Consider the following 14,686-nt stretch of genomic DNA (forward strand, 5'->3'; position numbering starts at 1 on the left):
TTCACTTCATGTAAAGAACTGTCTTGGGGCAGGTTTCACAAAGAGCTACAACTAGTGTAACGCTGCCATGATGGTAACTACCATCAAAACATTTATGGTTGGATGCTGATCCTTGTTACCACAATGACATAGTTTCTATAGTAGTTAGTCCTCACAAAACAGGCCCCTGGTCTCTACTGTGAAACAATTGTTTAACCCTATTTCAACTGGGCTATTTCAGACCAGGATATATGGGGGGGGGGGTCAATTTGACTCCCACCCTGAGATTGGCAGTATACTTGCTATTCAGCTTAGATGTTACTATTTCATTAAGTTAGGTTTATGCAACTTATAAGATTTATGACAATATGGTAACCTTGAGTTTAAAGAGTTTCTCATAAAATTTTAGCATGAGCAACCTCTAAAATTTAGCTTTGATTGCGGAGGAACAGGAACTATTTAATAAAGCTTGAGTAGCATCAATTATTACCTGTCCATAGAGTGTATGTAGCAGTGAATGACCTGTCCTATCTGCCACAGCACAGCATCGATGTGCTTGACCTCCCTTACCATAGTCATAGCTCTGACCTCCAAATGCTCTCTGGTAGATCTTACCTTCTTCTGTTCGGCTGAAAGGCATACCATAGTTCTCAAGCTGGTGAATAGTAATGAATTGAAATGAATGAAATTGGATAAAGTTGGATAGATAATGAAAAGAATAGATAACAAACATGAAACAGAAATTTGTATAGCACAGCTTTTATATGAATATATTCAGCTGCACTAGTTCAGAGCTTTTTAAAAACTTAATTCTAATTGTACACAGAAATTGCTTGATTAAAGAGATATGTTTTAAATTTCATTTTTTTTTTTAATATCACCTTTATTCAAAAGAAAACAAAGGGAAGTTACAAACAATGAAAATAAGTCCAGGTTACTCATTTTTTTAGGACGAAGTACAGGACTAATAAAATAATTACAGATACACAATATATAACATATCACAATCAAATTTACATAAAACGATAATACATTGGTGATTGCAGAAAAGAAAATTGAAATAGATCAAGCACACACCCTTACAACTTAAATGAAGAGAGGATAGAGGGGAGATAAAAAAAAAAGATCGTAAGTGATGGAGAACTTCTTATGTCAATTGGCAGGCTATTCCAAAATTACGGGGCAGCAAGTGCGAATGCGCAATCGCCGAGTGTAACTCTTGTTTTGTGAAAGGGGATCTGGAACAATGATTTATCTGTGGAACTTCGCAGACTTCGACTATGCGATTGGGTTTTTTAAGTTTGAGTAATTCTGTTATGTAGTATGGGGCTTGACCGATTCATGATTGACATGCAATTAACAGAATTGTGAATGAAATTCTTTGACGCACTGGCAACCAGTAGAGCTCTCTCAGAGAAGGTGTAGTGGAACTTTCGTATGATGGTGGGCCCCAAGTCTGCGCACCTAACAATTTGAGTTAAGATTTAACATGAATTTCTTCTTATTTCACAAAATCTTTTGGTTAATAGTGTTCCTTATATTATTAAGAGTAAGTGTACCAAATTTCTCATTAAAAAATGAAAGAAAATATAAGATTTTCTTGAAAAAACCTTTGGGCAGTCATTTTCAGATTGAAAAAAAATGGTACCCCATGTCTGCGCACTCATTCACTTTGCACACGATTCAGGGATTTTGATGAAAAAGGCTGCATTTTGAGGCCGTCACATGAAATGCCCTGAATTAATTATTTTTCCATCATTTTGAGTCAGATTTTTATGAATACCTGTCTATGTATTGCATGTGTAAAGTTCGTGCTCGTTGCGTATCTTCTTTTACTAGAATCGTGCAGATACGCGGGTGCGCAGACTTGGGAGACCGCGCAGACATGGGGGAACTGACCATACACCATAGACAATTCTTGCACATGAATTTTGGACTCTTTGTCACTTAGAAATAATATTACGGAACAGATAATACTGATGTACCTGGGTCCTATGACATAGCAATTGACCATGGGGCTGGCTTTGATAATTGTTTGTACACAATGCAATCAATAATAGATATCAGACCCACAATCATTCATGCAGCTTCATGTTTCAGAGACACAGTTCCTATTCCATTCATTTAAAGGGCAAGTCCATCCACCCAACAAACAGTTGATTTGAATAAAAAGAGAAAATTCATTGAAATCTGGTTTAAAATATGAAAGGCATGACATTTTGATATTTTGCTTTTTTTTCTTAAGTTGCACTTACATGTACATCATAGTGATACAAGGAATATGAATGAAAGAGTCGATGCCACTCACTCCCAATTTCTTTTGTATTTAATTCTATGACTGATAGAATTTTCATTTTGTTTTGCAGATTTGACCACATGGAATGGCAATAAGTTTCATCCATTGCAATTCCCCCTTTTTCAGGAGAAAACAAATTCTGTTAGACATTTTAATGAGGGGAAAATTCAAATATTCCATATTTCACATTGAAAATACAAAATAAATAGTGAGGAACATCATCGGTTCACTCATTTGCATATGGACCAGGATGAGCAGATATCTATTTGGTAAAAAAAGTAAGTTTAAAAATGCCATATCTAATTTCTCACTATCAACACTAAATCCTTACAGTACTTGATTTATTATGTACTCAGTCGTGTCATAGGCCTAAATTGTTTTATGTTTGGATTCTGTTGTCATGTAAACATGTCTTATTTACGTATGTTTCCCTGTTATTTATATTTGCTGAAATAAAAGGATTACCTCGATAACAGCCTTGGGGGCTTCTTCCGTCATGTAATGAATAGCATCTTGATCTCCTAGCCAATCAGAGCCTTTGACGGTATCATACCTATGAAGAAAACACGCAGATAAGGAGGTCATCAATGACTGTGTTCTTTATACCTTTATTTTGTACAATTAATCCAATCATTGATCTAAAATATTCTTCTTATTTACAACCAATTGAGAAATTTGTTCCTGGTGTATTTCATGACATCCTATCGGTCTGAAATTCAACACTTTCTTAATTCTAATTATTTTCCAATTTTATTCAAACTTTCACCTATCTATATATAAGTTTTTTCTTGTTGCCTTATTAATTATTTTCCATATGATCTCCTCTTGAAATCCTACATTGACGACTCTCATTTTGATGATGACCATTGTTTTGAATTATGGACGAGGAATGATACTATGTAATATAGGCGTCTGTGTCTGATATTCGCCAAACATAGAATACAACTGAATGAGCCAACTTGCCCATTCATCAAACAATTCAAAAGGAAAAAAAATGTATTCAGAATGAACATACATGTGCCATCTCCAGTTATCTGGTTCCATGTTCCCCAGTGCAGCATTGATACCACCCTGTAAAAAAAAGAGGAATTAATAAATGACCTCAGGATATAAAATGAGTCACATCTGAACCGATGAATGAGTTCTGAACCTAGGTGGGTCACAGAAGAAACTTGCTACGTGTTGGTCTCAACTGAGCCACCCATTGAGTTATGTGAAATAATTAATGTGATATGAGACAGGGGTTTCAACCTTAAATATATTACAACTACACTGCAAAAACTCTGGTGTTGATTTAACACCAGCCTGGAATCTATATATGTCCACACCAGAGAAGTGTTAAAAAACACCAGTTTTGTTTTGGTCTAACACCAGAAGGTGTTTATACAACACCAATTAGTACTGAAACAGCATCGGTTTGATTCCAAACTGGTGTTGTTTCAATACTTCTCTGGTGTGGACATATATAGATTCTGGGCTGGTGTTAAATCAACACTGGAGTTTTTGAAGTGTAAAAGTAGAAACCATTCATTAAGTTGTGGATCAATAACACTAGGTAGGTCATAACTGCATCAATTAATGAGCTACTATATTTAAAGATAAATGCCAGTTGTGGTAACGATATCAAAATGACTTCGTACAGAATCCAATGAAATGACTACCAAAGTGTCTGTTTGTGTGAATAAAAAATATGTGCCAAAGGATTCAGGAAGAAATTGTGTAATTGCTGAGAAATTAGCAAATAAGCACGGGATTTGGGTCAAGCATCGGGCCGACATTCAAAGCAATAATAATACACTGTCCACGTGCGCTTATCTGTGTTGGTGATCTTCAGTGTGAACATTTTTCAGCGTAGATTTCAAGATTTCACGAAGTTCAGTTTATGTTACTGTACCAGATCTAGTTCCACGCTGATATAGTGACAATTAAGCCTGGTTTTACAGACTTTCTCGTGAAATCAGTGCTTACTGCAACTACTTTTATTTATCTTTAAGTGGGTTAAACTTGTACTAATCGATAGTAATAGGTTACAATGAGATTTTGAACAGGTGGGTCACAAATAAATGACTCAGTGAGAACAAACCTGTGCTGCTACTGTATGTGACCTGGTAGGGAAGAGTTTTGTGACACAGGCGGTCTTAAATCCTTCATGAGCCAGACCAAATGCCGCCCTAAGACCGGCACCGCCAGCACCGACCACAACAGCATCAAAGGTGTGATCAACAACAGGATAGTCTCTTGAAACCTACAGAAGATGACCAGAGGGAAATCATCAACAAATATGATATAGTTAAACGTATGTAACATTTAAATATAAACAGAATACCCCAAGAATGCTAACCTGCATTACCAAACTAAATATAAAAAAATAAACAAACAAACAAATGCAAGTGTTGACTTTGAGACAAATTATTTAATGTCAAACATTTGTTTCCATTTTGATTCCTCTTGAGTATTTACTTTATCAAATTTACATGCAAAAACATACATGAATACACACACTTGTACTTTATAAAAAAATCTAATCTCACTTTGTACATGAAGATGGACGTTTCTTCCAGGGTTCTGTTTCATAAAGACTTGTTATAATAACAAATGCACAATTTCTATAACAAATTTACCATCAGCCAATCAGAAAGAAGGATTTCAGTAACTGTTTAATATTGCAAAGTTGTTATTGTAACGAGTTTCATGAAACAGGCCCCGGTTTATATGAAGTGACCTTTAACCTACATTGTAAATCTTGTCATTTCTGTTTCCTGAATGACTGTATTTTACTACATGTACATCTGCAAATCCTTATTACAATGTGCAAGTTTCAAATAATATGTTGTTTCATGAAATGTGACCCATTGTCCGTTGCATGTCGAGGTTGCATTTACAGTTCCCTTGATGTTGAACTTCTTTTGATTTCAATGAAGCATGTTCAGTTGAATGATGAATGGGAGCCTGCCTATAAATGTTTATTGATTTTTCATAAATGGCAATAAATTCAACAAAACCTTGAATACTTCTACTTCTTCTCTCTTTTCCATCCTTCATCATCATGTTTCTTCTTCTGTATCTAATTTTATATGTACATGTAATTATTATTGCCATACTTTCTGCAGACAAGTGAAGAATTACATTAAAGGGATGGTCCGGGCTGAAAGTATTTATATCTTAATACATAGAGTAGAATTCACTGAGCAAAATGCCGAAAATTTCATCAAAATCGGATAACAAATGATAACGTTATTAAAGTTTAAAGTTAAGCAATATTTTGTGAAAACAGTCGTCATGAATATTCATTAGGTGGGCTGATGATGGCACATCTCCACTTTCCGTTTTCTTATGTTATTACATAAAATCATTATTTTTTTCATTATTTCATACTTGTGTGAATAATATGTCTCCCTTATAATGAAATAAGTTGCAGCAATAAATATCTAATGCACTAAATCAGTTGTCAATCCAATTTTTCTAGTTCTTGGAGGAAAAAATTTGAATAAACCTAATTTCATATAATAAAATACAAAAGAACAAGTGGAGATGTGACATCATCAGCCCACCTAATGAATATTCATGACGACTGTTTTCACAAAATATTGCTAAACTTTAAAATTCAATAACTTTGTTATTTGTTATCCGATTTTGATGAAATTTTCGGCATTTTGCTCAGTGAATTCTACTCTATTTATTAAGCCATACATACTTTCAGCCCGGACCACCCCTTTAAGTATGGTAATAATAATTACATGTACATATAAAATTAGATAAACAGAAGAAACATGATGATGAAGGATGAGAAAGAGAGAAGAAGTAGAAGTAAAAGAAGATGAATAAACTGGGAAAAGGAGAAAAACGTCTAATGATTTCTTATAACTAAAACGTAATTGCCCCAATTAAACATTAACATTTAAAGAGCAAACATGTACAAGGTTCAAGGTAAATGCATGCATTATTTGCAAATAATATATTTAATACAGAATGAGGCCTAAAATGATCCACACGATTCATCAATAAAAATTAACACATGCAATAAAGTTCAGGAATCGTAACTGTGAATATCAAGTAATAAACTTTGAGACTGTATTCGCTCAATGGATGCTCTAAAATCTTCATACATTGGGTGATTTTAAGTTTGGGTTAATGTAGCTGTTAGAGTGTGAAAAGGCTGCTGATCAGAGCTTCCAACACTGGAGTGGGTTTAGTAAGAAGAAACTGATCATGTCTTTGATAGCACATGGCAATCAAGTCTTACAACTGTACATGCGAAAACAGAATCAATGATGGAAGTAAAATGGGAGAGAAATTGTAGTAAACCTTGTCGTACAGAATGCAATGTCTAAAATCACTTCAAGAAACCAAGAGTCAGTGCTCCATACATTGCATGAAGCTTTGATGATTTTCACTCATAAATTCATAATCTTCTTTCATCAAATGAACAGCAGCATCGAGTCAAGCCTCATTTCAAGTGAGGTATTGTCACTGATGTTTAGCGTTGTCATAACAATAATACCAGTTTTCAACACTAGACCAAGGCTCACTTCAACGCTTTGCCACTGGTGTCGATGTTGCCAAACACCAATACCAGATTTCCATAATGTACTTGAAATGATGCTGGTGTCGGGTCGACCATGGAATGTGCATGTATAACATAGTTCTCAGAGCCGCTACACCAACACCATATTTAAACACTAATTGAAATAACATATTGATACCGTGGTATCAACACATTTTTGGTGTTAACTAACCTGACTTGTTTTGGTTCCATCTCCTGTTTGTCTTCCTTCTATTGAGAAATGAAAATTCCTGTTGCTGGTTGCTGCCGGTCTAACAAGATTACCTGCAGAAAGCTGGGAAAAGATCATGAAAATTGTCAATTATCATTGTGAGCTTTTAAATTATTTCCACAATATTTTGGAAGAACAACACAAAAGACTGATCCACTGCAGATGATACATGTAGCTCTTCAAAGTCCCCACATTCAAAATATATCAGTGAAAATAGTCAGGTTGACAATTTTGTCGCAACCCCAATCATGCAAATCTAGGTGCAGTGCATGACCTCCGTAATATTGATGTAAATTGTACACCTGTAAATTAGTCATTAAATTGGAATTCAAGCATTCTATATGGCTAATGGTGGGAGACAGGCCCGGGGGCCAGTCAAATATATTGCTGTACACACGCGTGACCAAAAAAGCGTTTAAAGCTGTGTTTTTTCAGTTTTGGATGAGGTCCGCGCATGGACTCGTTAAGGCAGGGCTCCACACTAACCCTTTTTTTCTACTGGTCCAACCTATTCATGTCGGACCAGTAGATACTCAGTTTTTCAATTTTTTACTGGTCCGAACCTAAAATCTACTGGTCCCAAAAAATAAAGAAAACATTAAAAAAAGGCGTGAGTTTATTTTGCTGTCCTTTCTTGTTACCCCCCCCCCAAAAAAAAAAATGAAGGAATGAATGAATGAAAGACAAAAAGAAAGAAAGGAAGAAAGAATAAAAGAAAGGAAGGAAGGAAGAAAAAAGCAAAGGTAAAGAAAGGATAGATGTGAAGGAAGGAAAAAAAGAAAGAACTAAAGAAAGAAAGAAGGAAAGGAAGGAAAGAAAGAACAAAAATAAGAAAGAAAGAACAAAAGAAAAAAAGGAAGGAAAGAAAGAAAGAAAGAAAGAAAGAAAGAAAGAAAGAAAGAAAGAAAGAAAGAAAGAAAGAGAAAGAAGGAAAGAAGCAATAAAACAAGAAAGAAAGGGTAAAAGGAGAGATGGAAAGAAGGAAAAAAGAAAGAATAAAAGAAACGAAGGAAGAAAAAAGTAAAGAAAAAATTTGAAGGAAAAAAAAAACCAAAGAAGGAAAGGAAGGAAAGAAAGAACAAAAGAAAAAAAGAATGAAGGAAAGAAGGAAAGAAATGAAGCAAGCAATATAGAAAGAAAGAACAAAAGACAAAGTAATGAAAGAAAGAAGGAAAGAAGGAATAAAAAAAGAAAGAAAGGGTAAAAGGAGAGATGGAAAGAAGGAAAACAGAAAGAAAGGATTGAAAGAAGGAAGAAATCAAGAAAAGGGAAAATGATAGAAGGAAAAAGGAATGTTGGGAAGGAATAAAGAAGGAAGGAAGCAAGCAAGCAATATGAAAAAAAAAAGAAAATGTAAAAGAATAAATGAAAGGAAGAACAAAAAAGAAAGACCAAACTTCAAAGAAAGAAAGGAAAGGAAGCAAGCAGTAAATAAAAGGAAGAAAGAAAAGGTAAAAGGATAGATGGAACAAAGGGGAAAAAGAAAGAACAAAAGACAAAGAAGAAAGGAAGGAATGAAAGAGAGAAAGGGCTGAAAGAAGGAATAAAAACAAGAAAGGGTAAAGAAAGGATGGATGGAATGAGGAAAGAAAGAAAGTAACAAAGAATGAAGGAAAGAAAGGGGAAAAGAAGGAAGGAAATGAAGAAAGAAAGAAGAGATAAATATAGGATGGATGGACTCAAGAATTAAAGAAAGAAGGAAATCAAAAAAGAAAGAAAAAGAAAGAGCATTAGAAATAGAGAAAAATATTAACAGGACAGAAAGAATGAAAGAACAAAAGACAAAGAAAAAGGGAAAATTAAAAAAGAAAGACAGTAAAAGAAGAGAGGGAAGAAACAAAGAAAGATTGAAAAGAAAGAAGGAAAGAAAGATTGAAAGAAAACAAAGGAAGAAAGCTAAAACTATCATCATAAATAAATTATCAGTTTCTTTTTGGCTCAATTAAAATATACTAGTACTAGCTACGAAAGAAACCAAGTGTATCAACACACACACAAATGCATATGTGGGGCTATCATGTATTCAGACGATATCACTCGAAACCCGATCTCTTTGAACTAAAACAGAAGTGAAAATTTCTCCTTTTACTGCTTACAAATGACAGAGTTACCCCAAATTTGGCAAATTTTTAGGAAATATGGACATTATAAGAGCTTTTCATTAGTGTGAAATGTGAATTTTGCCAGTTCTGTGAGAGATTTCTGCCAGAGGTTAGCCAAGCTTCGTTCGTGCAGCCAGTAGGAAATTTACCATGTGGGCTGTGTGGCTGGCTAGCCACGTGTACACTGTATGTTACCCTATCAAAAATTGCATGCGATTCATTCTGTGTGTGTTCTGTGTGTGAATGCCAGAATTTAACGGGAGGAAAATGGTTCGCAATTTGAGTCATGGAATATTTTTCATGTTTATGTTGGACTAGCGAATTTGACCATTTCTGAAAAAGTTACTGGCCCAACAATAGTTTTTATTACTGTTTATGTCGGACCAGTAAATCTTGCTATTTCTGAAAATCTACTGGTCCGACAGTGATTTTTACCGGTCTGGGACCGTCGGACCGGCGCTAGTGTCGAGCCCTGGTTAAGGGTATCGAAAACACAGATATTCAAGAAAAAGGGTGGTTTTGAAAGACTGGTCAATCGCGGGGTCAAACGTATTTAGGGTATGTTTTTTCCCCCAAAGCTTTTTTCTTTTAAAGACTAGCCAAACGTGTTTAGGGTAATTTTTTCCCTGAGGTCATATTTTGGCGACACTTGTTTAGGGGCCAAAATGTATTTAGCCTGCGAAAAACTTGTTTAGGGGGTCATTTTGCACACAGACACAGAGAAAAACTTGTTTAGGGGGTGTTTGGAAATTCCTTGGTCACGCGTGTGTACAGGAATATATTTGACTGCCCCAGTCACATATAGACATGGATCCTCACAGCAATGCCGGCATGAACCTTCAAAGGCCTAATGCATATGAAGGGGTTAAAAGTTTAAAAATAAATAAAATCAAAAATATTTACGTGATTTTTATCTTAAAAGATGGATTTCCTAGGGAAATCCACTTTGTTTACATGTGTCTCTATCATGACTATGATGGCAGGCGGTTCAAGGCTCCATGTCTGAAGAAGTATATGTCAAAATACTATTATTAAAAAATATCAGACATGGAGTCCTCAACTCAAGGCTAGATTTTATTATAACTCTGAACAGTCATGACAGTGGCGGACCGTTACCCGGAGTAGCCAGGCGGCTTCTAGAGAGTAAAAATCATTTATTAACGTAAGGTTACTCTCATACGAAGCCAGGCCTTCTATCTCATAGACCCACACAGAGCCAGCCAAAACCTGAAACTTTCACCCCCGAGATTTCTACTTTCCTTCTAAAAGATCTAGCTCTAAAACATGTACATGGGATAAAACTTAATTTCCGACATTTCTACGCTCTCGTTGTTATTTTTAAAACAAGAATTCATCAAAAAAATGAAAAAATATTGTGAAAAGACGGAAGAGACTTGCCCGATGTTTACGCCGCCATCTTGTTTCTTATTGTACTTCCCCAACGTTACGCGACATGTACATGATTTAGAGCTAGATCTTTTAGAAGGAAAGTAGAAATCTCGGGGGTGAAAGTTTCAGGTTTTGGCTGGCTCTGTGTGGGTCTATGAGATAGAAGGCCTGGCTTCGTATGAGTAACCTTACGTTAGTAAATGATTTTTACTCTCTAGAAGCCGCCTGGCTAACCCGGAGGAGACAAAATCACAAAGCATTGCCATTGGCACAACAGTAGAGGCGCACGGCCAATATGGGAGACTCTCTCCAATAGGGGAGACAATCTCCCATATTGGAGACTTGCTTTGCAAAAGAACAAAAGAAACACCAACAAAAGTCAAAAGCGTTATTTTTTCCACCCAAAATTTTGTCTCACTTGGGTCAGAAGCCCATTTGTTTTGTGTGTGGATGACAACAAAAATCCTTATCAAAACAAAAGTAGATGGTTAATTTTTTTAAGTAGATGGTGAAAAGGGGTAATTTTTCATGAGGAATCTGCCAATCACAGTTTTATTTGCCGCCGAGGTAAACCTTTTGCAGCAAATGTAAACAAAGGAAATTGGTCTCCCAAACTGGAGACTGTCTCTGAAATTGGATACCCAAATTATTTACAAAAGTCTCTGATATTGGAGATAATCCCTCTCTTGACTTGGGAGACAGTCTCCCATATTGGCCGTGCGCCTCCGGCTCTATACTGATTGGAGGGGTACAGCATGCAGCATTGTTCACAAAGAATACAGTGTCAGTGCCCCTCCAATCATTTGTCCCCTTGGCTTTGGGTCACGGTCCACCACTGACTCTGAAGATACGTCATTTTCAGAATTCGGCCACTGGCCTGAGCGCATCGACATGGCCACGGTCGAGCCGTTGCCAGCACTGTAGCAGTGGCAGTGTCAGTGAGTACGTACGTGTTGATCGCGTAGATCTACCTCGAGCGAAGTTCGTGCAGGCTCCACTCCACTTCACTACGCTCCACCTACCCGAACTTCGAGACCATGAACTCGATCAGATATTCCGAGTGACAAAAGGTGGGATTTTATGGGGAGAAAATACAAAATTCATGCAACATCACGATCTTTAAAAACAAGTAAAACTAATATTTTTACTTTACACAAAGTTTCACTTCTTTTCAATGCTTCTATCAGTCTCAAAATTGATGATTTAAAGCCAACATGAAGTTCCTCACACGTAATAATTCACTGCCGATTTCAGAACATCGCATGCGCGCGAGGGTCCGAGCTCGGACCAGACCCGGTACCTCCCGCATGCGATGTTTTGAAGTCGGCAGCGCATTAATATTATACGTGTGAGGAACTTCATGTTGGCTCTAAATCATCAATTTTGAGACTGATAAAAAGTGATAGAAGCATGGAAAAGAAGTGAAACTTTGTGTAAAGTAAGAATATTAGTTGCACTTGTTTTTAAAGATCGTAATGTTGCATGAATTTTGTATTTTCTTCCCATAAAATCCCACCTTTTGTCACTAGGAATATCCGATCGAGTTCATGGTCTCGAAGTTCGGGTAGGTGAAGCGTAGTGTAGCGGTAGTGAAGTGGAGTGGAGCCTGCACGAACTTCGCTCGAGGTAGCGTAGATCGTACCGCGGTACTTACAAGTTTTGGGAATATGTCGATTTTCTTTGCAGCTGACCATAATCTCACTCCAAGCTGACTTGCCATTGTCATTTATTGAAGGAGACAACACTGCAATCACTCAAATCTATTTTCCACAGATATTTAAATAGGTTTCTAATCTTTTCCTGTCGTCTTCGTCCCGGCTTCCCAATTTGCTCGGCTCAAATTTCTATTATGAAATATCCTGCATATCGGATTTCGCTTGTGTTCGTTCAGCGCTAGCGCTACACTAGCGGGTGTTCGTTTTGCGTATAAACTCGGTGATACTGGTGGAGTCAGCGAAAGCCACTTACGAAACTTGTCACAATTCTCGTTACATAATAATGCTTGAGGAATTGGGGCGGGGAAGGAGGCCCTTTTATTGGGTTTTTTTCCGGGTTTTTTGTCCCGTTTTTTTGTGTGCACAATATGCAAGGATGGGAAGGATGTGCGACGTAGGTTCCTGCGACATTTGCACAGGGTTAGAGTTAGGATCGCAATAGACTTATTGGTTCAGAAGAATGGGGCCCGAGCATTAGGGTGAAGCTCAATGCGTGATAAGCATGGGCGGAAATCCCAGGGGGGACGCGTCCCCCTACCAAAAATAGTAGGGGGACACAGTATCGAATGTCTGGCCCTACTATTTTTGTTCTGTTATGATGGTTAGAAATACGTCATTCTTCACAATCGAAATAATACATGTATTTGGACTAAATGACCTTGTATATATTTTGGGTGAAAACCTTTTTTTTTGCTTGTCAAATATTTTTGTTTAAATGACCTTACATTTTGGGTGAAAAACTTTTTTTTTTTTTTTTTTTTTTGCTTATCAAATTTTGCAGCCCTGGTCCCCCTACCTTTGGGGACAGATTTCCGTCCATGGTGATAAGTACAAAAAAAAAGAGAGGGCACAGCATGGCGCGCGGAGCAAAAATTTCAAAAAAGTCCCAAGCGAGCGTGAACAAAATAACCTTTTTATGAAAATCTAACTTTGAGATTGATTTTGACAAGGTATTCAGAAAATAACATCATATCTTACATCTTCCTTTCCTTTCCTTTATATTTTTCATCTTTTCTTATTTGTTCTCGGTTGCATAACTTTTGGGGCCAGTGCTATGCGGATCGGGTTCGGGGTAATGGCATTACAAGGAATTTTAACTCGGGGGAGGCAAAAGAACATTTGTGTGTGTGGGGGGGGGGGGGGGCAATACTCAAATATTTTGCCTATTTCTTAAAATCGAGCAAGAAGCGCGACCTATTTTTTTTATGTACACATGTAGACCCTATAACAGGAAAAGGGACTTGAAGCGAGCTGTTTGCACTGGGTCATGAAGGTGATATCTCACCAGATGAAATAATGCGAGCGCGAAGAGCGAGCTGAAATTTTTTGATATCCTGAGATGATGACTGGACTTTCTAAGCACTTTTTGTAGTCATTAACTGGATGGCTACCTAATTTATAAACAATTGATGCGAGCGCGTAGCGGGAGCTGAAAATAAAGTTTTGATTTATGAAAATTATGAATACGCAGGATGTGTATCTCGCTATAAAAGGAATAATGAAAACTCTAATCGCGAGAAGCATATTGACTTGAACATTGGATTTTTAAGCCCCATGTGAACAGATAATTTGCTTATCTCAGTCAACAGTTACATGCGAGCGCGTAGCGCGAGCGAATTTATAATTTTATATAATGACATGAAAGATTAAAAAAAATGTTGGGAGCTAACAGTGAATGGATGAGAATGTTTTAAAGAACGAAACAGCTGTTTTGGAGCACTTTGCAGCTTTAGTAGGATGCTTATGACAACATTTACGAAATAGTTTGAGGCAGAACAAGTAGCTAATGTGGAAATATTTGTAAAAGTCGCCAGCGAGCGAAGCGAGCCAGATTTTTTTTTGCCTTTTTAAATGATTTTGAAATGAAATTCTAATCATGTGATAGTAGATTTGGAAATTTAGCCAAACAAAAACAGGCTTTTTACGGTAAATCTTGCCAGCGAATGGCTTTACTTAGGTTAGGACATAACATACAATGATACAAAGGATATAACTAGCCCTTGGCTAAGGATTTTTGGGTCCTGATTGCGACCATTATCGCCTAAAATTTAGCAAGCTTATAACAAACGCCATCCACCTTTCTTCCCGTTCTTCATATTTTTCAATCCTCGGCAGCCCGATCGTGTTATTATAATAATTTTTTTTCTTGTCCATTTTCTTCATATTCTGGTTTTCCAATCTAGCTTTTAGCTCTACCCTCATTTCCAGTTTCTTTTTGCCTCTTTTCCCCCATTTTCCCGCCATTATTGCCCGTGCCATCGAGTCATATCTTTTGATTTCATATCCCTCTTTGCTAATCATGCTATTAGTATTTCAGGATATTTTGTACTGATCCTCACAAGTAATAAAGTTATTGAAGTTTAAAATTTAGCAATATTTTGTGAAAACAGTCTTCATGAATATTCATTAGGTGGGCTAATGATGTCACAT

At 36.7% G+C, this 14,686-nt stretch overlaps 1 protein-coding gene across 1 annotated transcript in view; it reads right to left on the reverse strand.

The window, feature by feature from the left end:
* Positions 1-12,420, reverse strand: part of LOC129261773 (succinate dehydrogenase [ubiquinone] flavoprotein subunit, mitochondrial-like) — a 28,455-nt gene extending 16,035 nt beyond the window's left edge. Inside the window, exons 1-6 of the mRNA XM_064101411.1 lie at positions 12,196-12,420; positions 7,012-7,113; positions 4,359-4,520; positions 3,291-3,346; positions 2,741-2,828; positions 470-634 (exon numbers count right to left, since the gene is read on the reverse strand). Of these exons, the coding sequence (XP_063957481.1) occupies positions 470-634; positions 2,741-2,828; positions 3,291-3,346; positions 4,359-4,520; positions 7,012-7,113; positions 12,196-12,267 (645 nt within the window). The 5' untranslated portion in view covers positions 12,268-12,420. The remainder of the gene's footprint in view (positions 1-469; positions 635-2,740; positions 2,829-3,290; positions 3,347-4,358; positions 4,521-7,011; positions 7,114-12,195) is intronic.
* Between the last annotated feature and the right edge of the window lie 2,266 nt (positions 12,421-14,686).

This window comes from Lytechinus pictus, chromosome 1 (genome assembly GCF_037042905.1).
Source record: "Lytechinus pictus isolate F3 Inbred chromosome 1, Lp3.0, whole genome shotgun sequence".
Lineage (NCBI taxonomy): Eukaryota > Metazoa > Echinodermata > Echinoidea > Temnopleuroida > Toxopneustidae > Lytechinus > Lytechinus pictus.